The following is a 14,153-nucleotide window of genomic DNA, read 5'->3' on the forward strand; positions in this document are numbered from 1 at the left end:
ATTCATCAAAGGTTTCCAACCCCCAACAGAAAAAGTGGTAAATGCTTTTTTTGTCAAATAAATTCAAATTCACATACATTTTTAACCATTTCCATAACAAAACGTAAATCACAGCAGAGCGAGCATTTTGTTTTCTAAAGGATTGTGTATTGGTTGACACTTGATAGCAGGGGCAGATATTTCCCCAACACTTTATTCTACCTCTTTGTCATCACAGTAACTCATCTCATAGATTCTCTCTCCGAGCAAACATGTGTAAGTTAAGAGCTCATGTCAGAGCAGGACCCATTTGGAATTGATTTTTTTACTCCCTAAGCCACGGAAACCACATAAAGTGTCCACCGAAACCACATCTTTCTAAAGTTAATGAAGTACTTCTTCACCATGTGACACAGAGGTAATTACGATGTCAGAAGGCAGATGTATAGACCTGAAGTATTGCTTTAACGACACCATGAACAATTTTAAACCTCTGAAGAAATACTGTTGAAATATGGGATTTTTTTCTGTCCTTTACAGAAAGGAAGCAAATTTGACTCTATGGTCCCAATTTTTTGATTTGTGTCACCAGCACTTCCCTTATCGCTGTCACCTAGCCACAGTGCAGTTGGACATGATGAGAAAGTACACCATGTGTCATATTAAGCTGTTTTACCTGATAGTACCAATTTCAAAAAGAGTTAGTCACAGCAGTGCAATGAATCCTGGGATAGGTTTGTAACCACAGGACGGATCTTCCATCGGAGCCTTCGCTGCTTGGCGATGAAAGGGCTCTTTTCTAAACTGAATTTGAAGGCGCCTTCAATATGGGATAGCTGTCCTCAAATGCAGCCCCCAAAGTAGGAAGCCCCTGAATTGGGACACACTATTTGGGAAAATAGCTTGCCATGAACATTTTTCAAACCCTTTCCCCAAATAATAGTTGGTGAATCATAGCTTGGCCACTAACTTGGCACTAATGGCAAATCAAGCTTTGGATTTTGCCATGTGGACCTAATACTGGGTAATGCAAATAATTTGGACGGACATGTTTTATCATGTACACCTCCAAATCAAATCCTAAACCCAACTGTATAGCATTTGTTAAACACTCATCTGCTCTAGAAATCTGCAAACAAAACAATAGCGTGCTATTTAAACTAGCTTCCAATCTACCCTTAAGTTACCAAGCGTTATTTTCATGTTAAGGCAGTATCTCTCAAGCTAACGACATTACATTGGCATATTGTTGGAAAAGCCATGTTGAGGATTGGAATGTCCTCCACACTTTTATTTACAGTCCCTGGTTTGACCTGGTATTTAATGCTACAATATCAAGGGTTAACAGAAATATATCTTGAATGTTGTCCAGAGAGATCAATCTACTTGCATTAGTGGTTAGATCTCAAAGCCCTCTCCTCTTTAGATAAACAAAAACAAATTTGAAAGTACAAATGATAAAGCCTAAAACCATCCTTGTGTTTCCCTGTTTTAACCACATCTCAGAGCTGAGTACCGAGGAAGTAGCAACAGATGATTTAAATTAGTAAGCAGACAGTTAATCTTTGACTGAGAGTCCCTTGTTTAAAAAATTGCTATGAATAAGGCTAGTAATACGCTTATTGTAGGGGCTATAAAAAAACAATAATTCCCCACATGTTATTTTATTACCCGAAGGCAAAATCTGAACCTTGGTCAAACAGTTGGACCCCCGACCACCGCTGGATTGGCACATGATGTACACAGAGCGCAGAGAAGAGTCACAGTGGACTCATTAACCTTTCACTGATCCCACTTATCATAAAGAGCCACTTCAGGCATTTGGAGAGACAGCACGACTTGAGTGAAAATGAAGGACCGTGTGTGTTATCGACAGTCGACAATCAGACAGACACACACTTGGGTGTCCTAACCTTTGTATCCTCTCCAGCCTCCCATGTCCTCACCCATGGTCTATAATGTGACTGAACTCATTTTCACCTGCTATTCATATTATAATTATTAGTTTATTATTTAAATATCATCGTAATATTTGTTCCTTGAAAATCACAGGACGCAAACAGCATAAATTTGAGTGAAAGAGAGTTCAGTTAGTTAATCCAAGGTGAAGGTGGATGTGTTTTTGTGTCATTCCACTTCGACTAACGTGTGGATAGGAATTCAAGTAAAAAGCAGAAAGGGGAGTAATTAGGATTTAAGTGCATAAATGGAGTGGTCCTATCGACTGTTGTAAGTGTATTACACAAGATAAAGAGCAAGTGCAAATATAGTCCAAGTGTCCCTGTCAGGATCACAAAAAAAGGACAAAAAGCCCCCAGATGAATTGTTTAGTTGTCTGTGGACATTCTGCCAAGTGCTCAGCAGCTCATTGTTAATACAGACTTAACTTCACTGAGTCGTGAGCTTCATCGTCTACTTGCTCTTCCCTCTGCCTGCTAAACAGTGAGCGTTAATCATGTCACCCCCGCACCTGCTCCCCTCTGTGAGCAACCATCTATACGGCAATAAGTCTAATACAGGTAATTATGTAGGAATGAAAGGCTCGATGCGTCCTGGATGAAGATTGGCATCTTGATGGATGTAGGCGTGGAAGGGAGGGAGGGGTGTCGAGGTGTTTCGGGTGCACGACGGAGGCTGAGGCAGAACAGTCACGACAGGGAAGGTGAGGAGAGACAAACATGCTTCGCACAAACACAGGACTGACATTGTCTTACATTCGTTTCCTGCTGACGACCCCAGCCTTAAAGCAAACAGAGCTTTGACGTAAATTATGCCTTCACCATGAAATTGGATGGTTTATATTAAGGGGACCTTTTATCCCCTTAGGAAGACAAGTTTAAGGTGACTGTATAGGTCCTTGCCCCAAGACCACACACATGCAGAGACATGCCCACACACACACACACACACACACACACACATCTGAGTGCTTTAAGTTGTCTTCCTGGCCTAACAGAGATGTATAATGCTGTAAGGGTCAGCGTATAGTACTAACTGCCAGGATAATTCATTTCTTTTGCACTTGGAGGGTGAAAAGGTGTATTTATCCAGCAGGTTGCTCCAGGCTGTGCATGCACCATTGAGTTCCTCTGCTTGCCACAGCAAATCAATCTGCAGTATGAGAACCTGCAATACATTTTTTTTAAAGGCCCAAAATGGGGGGAAAAAAATAGGGAAATAATTTGAAGTCCTATGCATGTCAAATGGTTTCGGTAATTCCATTAACTACTGCAGTGCCTGGTTGAAAAGGGCCTGTCATGGCTGACTGCATGGAATCTATACCGGACTGCGCTGTGTGTGGTCAGTCGGTCTCGTTGGTTGCCGCTGGATTGGATATTCTGCTCCTGTAGTGCGTAGGTGATGGAAAACAGATGAGTTCCACTGCATCGTAACCCAGCTGCAGTCTTTCTTGTTCACTGTGCAGGACCCTCTTTCAGGTTATCTCCACCACGATGCTAGTTGGCAAAGACACTGTTCTGTGTACTGGGATTCTATATGTGGAGTTGGGTGAAAAGGGAGCGCGACTCATTCTAAAGACATATAATGTGGGGTTAATACCTGTAGATGTGCTGTAAATGTGAAACTTAAATGTCAGTGGTTGACCCTCACCTAATGGGAAAGCCTTGTTATTCATGCAGAACATATAAGAGCTCCTTATAGTTTGCGGCAAGATTAATGACTCAGAGTCTGCCTCTATATATCACGCTGTCTCAACCAGTTCACTCCATACGTGCGCAGTGCTTGTGTATTCAAGTGTGCTCCGAATCCAAGATAGTCCTGCAACCACTCAAAACACAAATTACTGATTACCACCCAGAGGACAGCGAACCAAAGAAACCACAAGGAATTGAGCTTCAGTCCAGCTCTGTTCAGCAGAGTCTTAGGTGTACTGTGTGTTAATTAAAAACAGGGTAATGGTAAATGGAAATTTATTCATGCTGTGTATTTCCAGTCTCTTCCACCACTCAGCGTGCTTTAGAGAACAAGTCACATTCACCCAATCAAACAACACTATGACTTGCTGGTTAGCGGACGACTCCGCTAGTTTAAGCAGTCCTGTTTTCAAAGAGAGGCTTTGCTCTGCCATCGCTCCAGCAGCATCAACTTCTCTCTGGTACATTGACCCCCTGATGTGTGTCCTCCAGGTTAACGTGCTAATGTAGAATGAGTGTCTCTCCTCTCACTGGATTCACAGTCTCAGCTTTCTCTTTGCACATTCTCAGTCCTTACTTCAGGTTGTTAGATTTTATTTAGATTTTTTTCTCATCTCTTGAGCTGATGTCTCATTTTCAGATTGATCCTCATCCTTTTCTCACGTGAGTCGCTTTGAGTCTTGTGTGCTGGTAACGTCCAACAGTATTCTTATCATTGCTTCTTTTTCTCTGAGTCTAATTTGTCTTATTTCGTTTGATTTATTTACTTTGTAACATTAATTACCACTTGCCATCAACATATTTCTTGTTTTTGTCTCTTTTGGGAATTCGTTGCCCAGATGGTTCACAGGAGAATCAGCACATAACATTTGTAAAGTTGCATAAAAGATTAATTATGTTTCTGTGCACTTGACAGCAGATGGGTAATTAAAATTTGATAGATGACCTAGATAGGATACATTCAAATCGTTTTTTACTCTCGTTTTTTATTTGTACCATCAAAAAACAACCTTACATGGTAACTTATTGGGAGATCTCCTCTTGACTTCCTCTGCCTCTTCGGAGATTAAGGTGTCATCTTATCTTGTACTGCATCTCTTTGTTGAATCAGTAAAGCAAATGTGTGAAAACAACCAGTTCTGTAAAGTGCAGTGTGTGTGCTGTCAATCGGTCAAGAGGTGTTTTAAAAAATGTATCAAAAAGTATATATAACATACTAAAACAGAAAAATAGACACTTTATCTTTCAGATTGAGGAATTCAACAAATAATATGAACAACATCACCAACACAACTCGTTTTCACGAGATCTCTTGGTCAGACCAACCGCCTCTTGGCTGGTGGCTTGGTCGGTCGGTTTATTAGTCAACAGGATTACACTGAAATGCTTTATGGATTTCCTTGATACTTGGGCCAAAGACACGGTTACAGCTGGGGGCGGATCTGACTAGTTTGTCAGGTGGTTGGATTGTGTGTAAGCTAAACTGCACAAAACGGATATATCACATCTTTTTTCATAAATTTCCCAGGGATGAATTCATGAATCCTGATATTTGGTGCAGCTTGACTGAATTTAATGGGAGTGTTGGGTCTCGGTGGATATATGCGCCTGAATCAGTGTCATTCTCATTCTCTGCTGGTTTCACCAATACAAGCTGATAAGTGCAAGCCCTTTTATCCCTTTCCAGCCTCTGATTTAATGACCTTTAATTTGATTTCAGATTTCATCTTCCCTTCATTTGTCCTCACCTAGGTGTCAGACGATTCCTGCGACTCTCCAGAGCCGGGCCCGATCACCTGCATGGAGCCCTTCCTGGTGCGGAGGCTGTCTTGCCGGACAATCCAGTTGCCGCCTCTGGCCTTCAGACAGGCAGAGCAGTACTACTCCAAGCTGGAGCCAGACACAGTCCCACCACGGCCCACCACACTGCCACTACGCACCCCCCCACTCATCGCCATCACCTCTGCAGACGCCAGCAGGTAGACAGTGATGTGTTTTTTGCTTGTGTGTGTGTGTGTGTGTTTGCGTGTGTGTATCTATGTGTGTGGTCTCATGGACAGAATGTTTTTCAGTGGAATGGGTAATTAGAGTGAGGGTAGCTGAGTAGAGTGTACTGGTGAGGTGGATCAATACAGTAGCTGTCTGAAGGGAGTGAGGACACATCACACACTAAGTACCTGACACTGTGCTTACAGGTTTGAATCGATGCATTTTCAAGATTAAAGGTGTTTGTTCAGGGTTTTAGCTCAACTAATACTTTGTGTATTTTACATGATGGCAGTGGCTGTCCAAAGCATAACGCACATTTGAGGTGTGCTCTCTGTATTGAGTCAGAGAGCCTTCATTTTCCTCTTCGATGAGTCTAATGGACAGGTTCAGAAAATAATGTCACTTTAGTCCCGGACTCTTGACTGTAAGAGCCCTGGTTCCCTGGCAACAGTCAGTGACACATGACCAGTGCCACCAAATGACAGAAAAAGAGGAAAATGTCCTATAATTGTAGTTTGCTAACAATGCTGTGTAAAAAGCAATAAGGAGGTTAGTAAGTGTTATAAAAGTTTGTGTCATAAAAATAGAGCACATGTATTTTTGTTCCCAGTATATGCTACAGCAACTCAGCTGCTGAGATTTTGTGTTACTTGTATGGTTTTTGTACTGTTACACCCTTTGTTGAATTTAACCAGTAAAATGTTATAACAGTTGAATTCGTCCAGAGGATTGACATTTACAGCTGGAGTGCAGAGAGCCAAGTAGTTTGACACGGTGGCTCAGTCAGCATTGTTTTTTAGTTTGTCAAAGATTCAGATTCTTATTGTAGCTTATAATACTTTTCTTTTGTTTCGTATTCTCTTGTTTTTCATTGGCTGCAGTGTTCTAATAATGGGTTTGTCGTACAATTAGTTTGAATGGTATGCACATGTGTCCTCTGTACATATAGTTACAGTAAGAGGTCTATTATGTATCTATTTGATTTCAGGTTGCCTTTTAAGAGCTGGCAGGGGACAACAGATGACAAGTAGCTGTGGCCTATTTACTGTAATTCATCTGTTGATCAATGAACACTGTCCCTATCCAATAATAATGTCCCTCTCTGAATATGAAGTTAGTTTTAACTGCCAAATTAAGTCAATGTGATATGAAAGGTTGTTCATCGACAGTCAAGCCTCATTTTGTCGATATCCTCACGACAGCACATCTCTCATTGACAGGAAGTTTTCATCTGCCACATGATCTTAAAAAAATGAAACCCTTTCCTACACATACAGGCGACAGAATGTACATTATGATGGATTAACTACCCCACACACAAGTATATGAACATTGTGAGTTTCATATAACACACGGGAATAAACGGAGAGAAATGGCTTCCTGATAAGGTAGGAAGTGAGTTACATCACGATTTTGATTGCGGTTGGCAGCAGTGCTATGTGCATGTGTTGACTCATGTAATGTAAACCACTGGTATTTAAATGATCCCTGGCTGGCAGCAGCACATGCACTGAAGAATGTGACTCATCAGCAGTGGCGGCTGGTGACATTTTTTTTTGGGGGGGGGGGGCGCACTTGGGCGGCGCGGTTTAAATAGCCCACCGCAATGAGAAAAAAAAACTGAGGTTTTGATTAGAATATTAAAAAAAACATAGCTTTATTTCAATAACATACAGTGCTCAACACTAGTATCCAACAACAATAACCTGTTACTTTGGGCATGACAGTTCAGAGCAGAATGGTAGGGACATAGGTAAGAGACATTGGGTAGGGTTTCAGAGATGAACAGAATAAAAAAGGTGCCCACACCCTCACACGAAAGAGGTTTAGAGCAGAAGAGACATAACATTTTACATTTGTTCATTTGATCAGTCCCAGTACATTGGAACAACAAGCAGGGGAAACAAAAAAACGCATTACTCACTGCACAGCCCGCTAACCAGCTCCGGTTAGCATAAAGGCTGGAGGAGAAGCTCTGCTTGTAGGTTCTTCCGCGGTCAGTGCTTATCTGTTCAAGTTTTAAATCCGGACGGTCAGGTCCCATTTCTTTTAGTTTCTTTTTATCGACATCGGATCGTCGATTGAATGGTGTTCCGTGAATAGCTACAATAGAGTTTTCATTCGCCATACTCTCAGATTAAAACAAGTATCTGCTAAGTGCTAACTATGCTGCACCTGTAGATATGTGATGTGAGGGAATCACAAAAGGTCTCTGATTGGACAGTCCTGTCAGCATGATATATAAGAAACCCTTTCATTGGCTGTGGGCGCAAGGTACGTGAGCCCATGGCTCGAACTGTCATCCGCCAATGAGAACTGTCCTTGCTCAAATGTTCCTGCCCCTTTTTTTGGCTTCCATAGACTTCCACTTGCCCGGCGCCCACAGGGAGGAGTGGCTTCTCTCTCAGTGACGTTATCGTATGTTATCATTCAACGAATGGCAATATATTATATTTGGTCACATTTAAGTGGATTTTGACAGGGGCTTACGGTCTCCGGCACACATTTAACGCTTTAAAACAGTACATTTCTTATTAAATTATTTGATATATAATGTTTTTTGACATGTCATTTTTTTTTTTTTTTTTTTTCATCTCAAAATTGTAGGGTGGGCGGCGCCCCAGCGCCCTGTATTGACGCACCGTCACTGCTCATCAGATAACTAGGCCTAATAGCTTTATGTTTGTCACCCCAGTCGCTGTAAAACAAAAAATGTAAATCACCAGTTGAGAAATAGCAAACAAGACAGTGCTAGAACACTGGTTTTGATAAATCTACACAGTAATCCCAAACGTGTCATACATGGCTTTTTTTCTAACTGTAATTATCCAAGCTTTTGTGTGACATTTTGTCAGACAGGCTGTAGACCTTTAAAGTTATGGCAGATATTACACTTTCTGTGTTTTTGCGTGATAGAAGGATTACGAACACATGTAAGAGACGTGATCAGAGCTCAGGGTCTCTCTGGGAGAAAGTATAGCACCGGCTTCCTCTTTAACTTTTTCCTGTGTTGTCCTTCTCTCTCTTTACGAAAGGATGATGGGACCTGCTGTGTCTCACCGGCTGAATAAACAATATAGAGAGGAGAGGTGAGCTGCAGCTTATTAATAAGGCCTAGGCTTGTTAAAATGCATTTAATTAGAGAATTTGTCAAAAGGGCGCAGACTTTAAACGAGAGAAGTGTTATTGACTTGTCAACTTCTTTATCGAGAAACAAGAAAAGCTGGCGACACATTTCTAGTTCTAAATTAAATCTCCAGACGGATCAATTCTCAAGACAACTCGTGACTTCTGATTCAAACTTACTACTTAAATATAAAGAATTTGTTGATTCAAGGAAATACAGCATTTCTTTCTTTTTATAACCTCATGTTTGTGTGTTTTCAACATTTCCAGCAGGGAATAATTCATGGATCTTAATGGAGAAATAAATCAGGCACATTTAAGGGACTCAATGAATGTGTCAAATTTGGTGAAGCTTGATTGAATTAAAGGTAGAGCAGAGGTACGCGCTCCACTGAGCTCCATTGTAGTTGTCTTCTGTGTGCCGCCCATTGCTAACATCCTTGTCTACTGTGTCACGGAGAAAAACTGAGACCCATAATGAAGAAACACAGTAAATACTGAATAATTTACAGGCAGACGTTGTGATAATGCCAAAAAAACGAAGGTGTCAGGCATCAGAGGCAGAGGCAGCGCGTCCTGTCTGAGGAACCGTCAGCAACCAGCGAATGTGAACTTCAGGAAAGAGCAAGCTATTCTCAAGACTTCACTTCAGGTGATCCCTTTTTTCTAAAACCGTGTCACAGTGGCTGGATGAGGGTGAAGCAATTTGAAAATGGGATGTGTCATTATTTGAATGAAGGAAGATGAAGGCAGAGGAGGCCTGTCACCGACTCCTGACATGGACTATTTTCAATGAGGTGACTTTTCTTTCCTTCTCTTTTTCTTTAAGGATAACTTCAAGATAAATAGATTTTTTTTACCACTAACATTTCAGAACTACTGCCTGCTGCACCCGAACACCAACCCCTGATGTGAAATCAAAGCGTTTTGGCTGTGTAATACAGTATATGTGCAAAAATGTTTGGTTTTGTTCGCACTGCTTTCTGGATTTATTGCAAACTCTCTTTCTAACAGTAACGTTCCATCGTGTTAACACCACATTGGATAAATCTGACTGGTTTCACAACAAATCAAATCAAGTATGAAAAGACTGCAGGCGGGGAAACGGGTGATTTGTACTTTTTAACTCTGCTTCGAGAATTACGGATGAAAGATGTGCGGTACTTAATGCTCCCACTAGAAAACTTCTGTGTGAGTTCGCTGACTTTAACTTTGTATGCGGCTGAATTAGAGTGTCTGCTATATTAATGCATGAGTGATGACGTAGAGCGAAACCATTGCTCTATACTTACTCTCATAGTGTGAGAACAAAACATTGATTCTGTCCCTTGAACAGTGGCAGCACTACTGTCTTTCTCTGTGACTAACACTTCTGTGCACACACCCACAGTTTCCTTCTGTTAAATCTGAAGCAGGAGAGTTTTCCACATAATTTATAGCCGGCAGCTCCTGAAAAAAAACATAAACATATGTTGATTGTGTTAAACGCCTCGACTCAAGACAGCCTGATTTGTTTCACTATAAATAACGTACGAGTGGTTAATATTGGATGAGGTTTAGTCATGTTTGCGTACACGTTAATGCAGACAAATGTTCTTTTAATTAAAACGAGGGGAGGTAATTTTATATTTGCATTCCAGGGCTCACATAAAAGAACAGCTTATTACCAAAACACAATCAAATTCACTGACTGATGCTCCAACACATGTTTGTTCTGATGTTAATATGGCACAAAGTGTTCAGATATAAAATGACAGTGACAACGGCGGCACCGGTATGAGTGAATGCAACAAGATATTTTTCTTATATTCTAAACTGGGATCCCAGGAGTCACACGTATTATGTTTTTATTATTTTTTACGAACTCACACAGATTATAAGGATTCACAGTACTGGTAGATTTTTATATTGCTCTATTTCTTTAAAAGTCCAGCTCACAGTGTGGAGTTGTTTGGTTTACGTGTGCAGGGTAGCATGAGGCTACAGAGTAGAGACCTGTGTCCGGATTCAAAAACAACTGTGTTGAGAGTAAGAAAGCTTTTACTGTGAGCACGTCTGGTTGTTTACCTGCTCTGGTAAATTAGGTCGGTATTGGCGTCGAAAGCAATCAGGTGGAATCTCTGTGTATTGAACGCCCCTTATCTCAGCCATTACTCTCTCATTTTAAATTAGGAGTCTAAATCAACACAAGTAGAAAGGATAATACACCTGAGATTAAAAACAGCTAACATTTGTATATGTCAACAGTTGTTTACTTTGGCAGGTAATCTATACGGTATGCTAAAGACATTAAGTTGCACATCTTGTATATTCTTTGGTGAAGGTAAGTCCCAGTGCATGCTGGGATGCAGTCCTCCTGATGACGTTGTGACATAGCAAAGCAATTACTGGTGCATCTGCAGGCTCAAATGGGAGAGAGTCAGCAGGTCCTCAGATTTGTTATCGTTGTAGAGTAAGGGCCGGTCACACATACACGAATGAGAAGCAGATGGCGGGGGTCAAAGTTTAAAGCTGAATTCCATGCGAAGCCACGCTGTGGTTTGCCTCGCAACAGGAAGGGCATGTTTTATTCATTCCTCCCCGCGTTCGGCCAGACTGGAAGTGAGCGGGAAAGGTTTCGCCCCCGGGACATTTGCGTCTTTGTGTCTTGTGCCTTAAAGCAGAAATCTCAAGTGTAGAACCCTCGATGCTACTCAGTACGATAGCTCTTGTGATTAAACATGCACACTACATACTGAGGCTTGAGTCCTCAGCCGGTTTAGTTCGACCCGGCCCTTTGCTACTTATCTTTTCTGCCCCCTTTCACACTTAGATTCTGTCTTAACAATGAAGACCATGGTGCAAAAATAATACTTACACCTACTGTGACAGTTTAATATTAATGATAGGTCAATAGGAAATGCAGTAAGTCAAGCTATTAGTGGATTTAAGCGCTATCTCTCAAGAGCCACATGGTAATAATAGACCTTTTTTTGTATTTGTACCTTGTAGGAACTGGTTTAAAATATATCTTCCCCCAACTTTGAAAACATTTTGAGAATTAACAGCCCTAAAGAGTGTTTGGTTAACACCAGTGTAGGTAAAGGTGGACCGATACAATGTCCAATCACAAGCCCCTGACGTGTACATGCATGGTGCGTTTGTGTGCTGTCCGGCCACCATTACACTTACCTGCCACTTCTGTTTTCAATCCCCTGGTTTCTGAGTAGATTGCGTTTCTGCCGTTAAAGCAGGAGAGATTTCATTCCCCACACTGTTAGCGTCCAGAGTAATAGACTTGAGCTGCGAGGGGAAGTGTGTGGGGGAGAGGAAGGAAGGAGAGCGCTCCTCTCTTCAATCACAACCTGGGAGGAGAAATTTAACAAGGTGGCTGTATGTTTGCAATCCTATAGACATCCCAGCCACAGACACACAACTTGTAAAAGTCACTCAGTTTCATTTATCTCTGCGGAGATGAGTTTATTTCACCCTGCATCGTGTTCAGTGGTGGAGGAAGTACCTAAACATTTTACTTATGTAAAAGTAGAAATAAAAAGACTAACATGTACACGAGTAGAAGTAAGTTAGTACTTGAGTGTTGCCTCTATATCCCTTAGGCACCTCACTATCGTTATGGCTGAGCCTCAGCAGTGGCCTCTGTGCTTCTGCAGGTGTTCTGCTCCTGTTGAAGGAGGCGGGTCTAATGTTTTTAAAAAAGTGTAGTGTGTACCTGTGAGTAAATCAACTTAAGTACAGACACATGAACATGTACTTATGTGCATCAACAAAGTAAATATTCTTGTTTACACTCCACTTCTGTGTAATGTCTCCTTTTACAAATACAGACCTAGTTTTAATAAGTAATCCGGTGTATTTCCATTTCTACAACCCTACAAACTGAATATGTTGTGATAAACCTGAATTAAATTGGGATGATTGGAGTTTATAACTGGTTCCATGCTGTTTTGTGATCTGGCCACCTGGCTCTCTGCCCACTCCCACCTCCTGAAGTACAGGGGAGGGGCTTTGGGTGGGTCCCTCATGTTTAATGCACTATCCTGTTCCCTGTATCCTGTCACCGCCCGTTCCAGCAGGGGAATGGAGAAAAGGAGGAACGGTGTTGACATGTCTGGGCGGTTTTACGCATAGCCCACCGTGCGCCAAGTTATAGGCGACGCGCGGAAGTTTGCGTGTTATTTCGTGGAAGGACCCCATCCCGCCGCGTGGACCGTCCTGTGCACTGCAGCGCGAGCACCTTGCTGAAATGGGCGTGCACGGAGAAAGCTGGGAGCACTTGGAAACGAAATTCAGTTTTTGAGAGTTCCTCTTCGTCACAGAGGCTCTAGCTCGGGATGCGCGAGTGGACCCCCGCTTGTCTCTGTGGGACAGGGACGACAAAGTTGATGGAGTTGGAGTCGGTGCGTGATTTGCAAAAAACAAACTGGACGTGAAGCACCCAGAGCAACTTCTGGAAAGTTCTCTTCATCACTTCTGCGGCTGTAGTTTAACCTCCGGGGTGTTTTATTTGATTTTTTAAAAGGTATTACGCACGCCTCTTGTCACCTTCCCCCCCCCCCCGAGGTCACCACATTTAAGAGCTTATAGAGTAAAGTCCTTATTTAAATACATACTAGACAACTACGTGGTGAGGAGGATGGAGCCGGTGTGCGGGAAAGTGGGGTCGGGCTCTCTAGTCGCCGGCGGGGGAACCGGCGGCGTGAGCGGTGCGAATGCGCCCAAACATCTGTGGCGGCAGCAGAACCAGCCTGCGCTCTCCCCGCTCCACCACCACCACGCGCTGGTAGTGCGCAAGAACGACCGCGTGAGACAAAGAGGCTTTTCGGACACCGAGAGATATCTCAACCCGAGGAACATGGATCGGACTTACGCCGTGGACACCGGGCATCGACCCGGGCTGAAGAAATCTAGGATGTCGTGGCCGTCGTCCTTTCAAGGTCTTCGACGGTAAGGGCAAAAAGGGAAAACTGCCTCTTCCTCCTTCTCCTCCATCTCCTTCTAGTCATCTTCTTTTTCTTAATTCCCCTCGATGAAGAATGGGCGTTGTTTGCATGACTGACGCGCGACAGGGATAAAGTGATTTAGCTCGTTTTTTGGTCCTGTAACTTTGTCGAGGAGGTTTTTGAACATATGTGTCTTTGCCTTTTTCTCGACCTCTGGTTTTGTCCGGCACTTTTTTCCCTCACGTAGACAAAAGCGTCGGCTGCGCGCACCGCTGTGGTGCTGAGGAAAGGATGGATAAACTACATGTGCCCGTCTGTCGATTACAAACGATACAAAAAATAGAATCATATTCATAAGAGCGCAGCGTCTTATTCCTCTTGTCACACTTAGAACTCCACACACTGGAACTTATGTGTTAAAGGACCTTTATTTAAATATAGGTCAGGAAGATGTGTGAACCTGGAA

The 14,153-nt window shown here is 42.4% G+C and overlaps 1 protein-coding gene across 1 annotated transcript; it reads left to right on the forward strand.

The window, feature by feature from the left end:
• Positions 1-13,331: 13,331 nt before the first annotated feature.
• Positions 13,332-13,707, forward strand: LOC133942234 (cAMP-specific 3',5'-cyclic phosphodiesterase 4D-like). The gene has a single exon (XM_062381784.1). The coding sequence runs from the start codon at positions 13,381-13,383 to the stop codon at positions 13,693-13,695; it is 315 nt and encodes a 104-aa protein (XP_062237768.1). The 5' UTR covers positions 13,332-13,380; the 3' UTR covers positions 13,696-13,707.
• Positions 13,708-14,153: the final 446 nt, after the last annotated feature.

This window comes from Platichthys flesus, chromosome 3 (assembly GCF_949316205.1).
Source record: "Platichthys flesus chromosome 3, fPlaFle2.1, whole genome shotgun sequence".
In the NCBI taxonomy this organism is placed as follows: domain Eukaryota; kingdom Metazoa; phylum Chordata; class Actinopteri; order Pleuronectiformes; family Pleuronectidae; genus Platichthys; species Platichthys flesus.

What these genes read in the sequence shown, in the direction of transcription:
- LOC133942234 (XM_062381784.1), top strand. Translation starts at nt 13,381, where the DNA reads ATGGAGCCGGTGTGCGGGAAAGTGGGGTCGGGCTCTCTAGTCGCCGGC.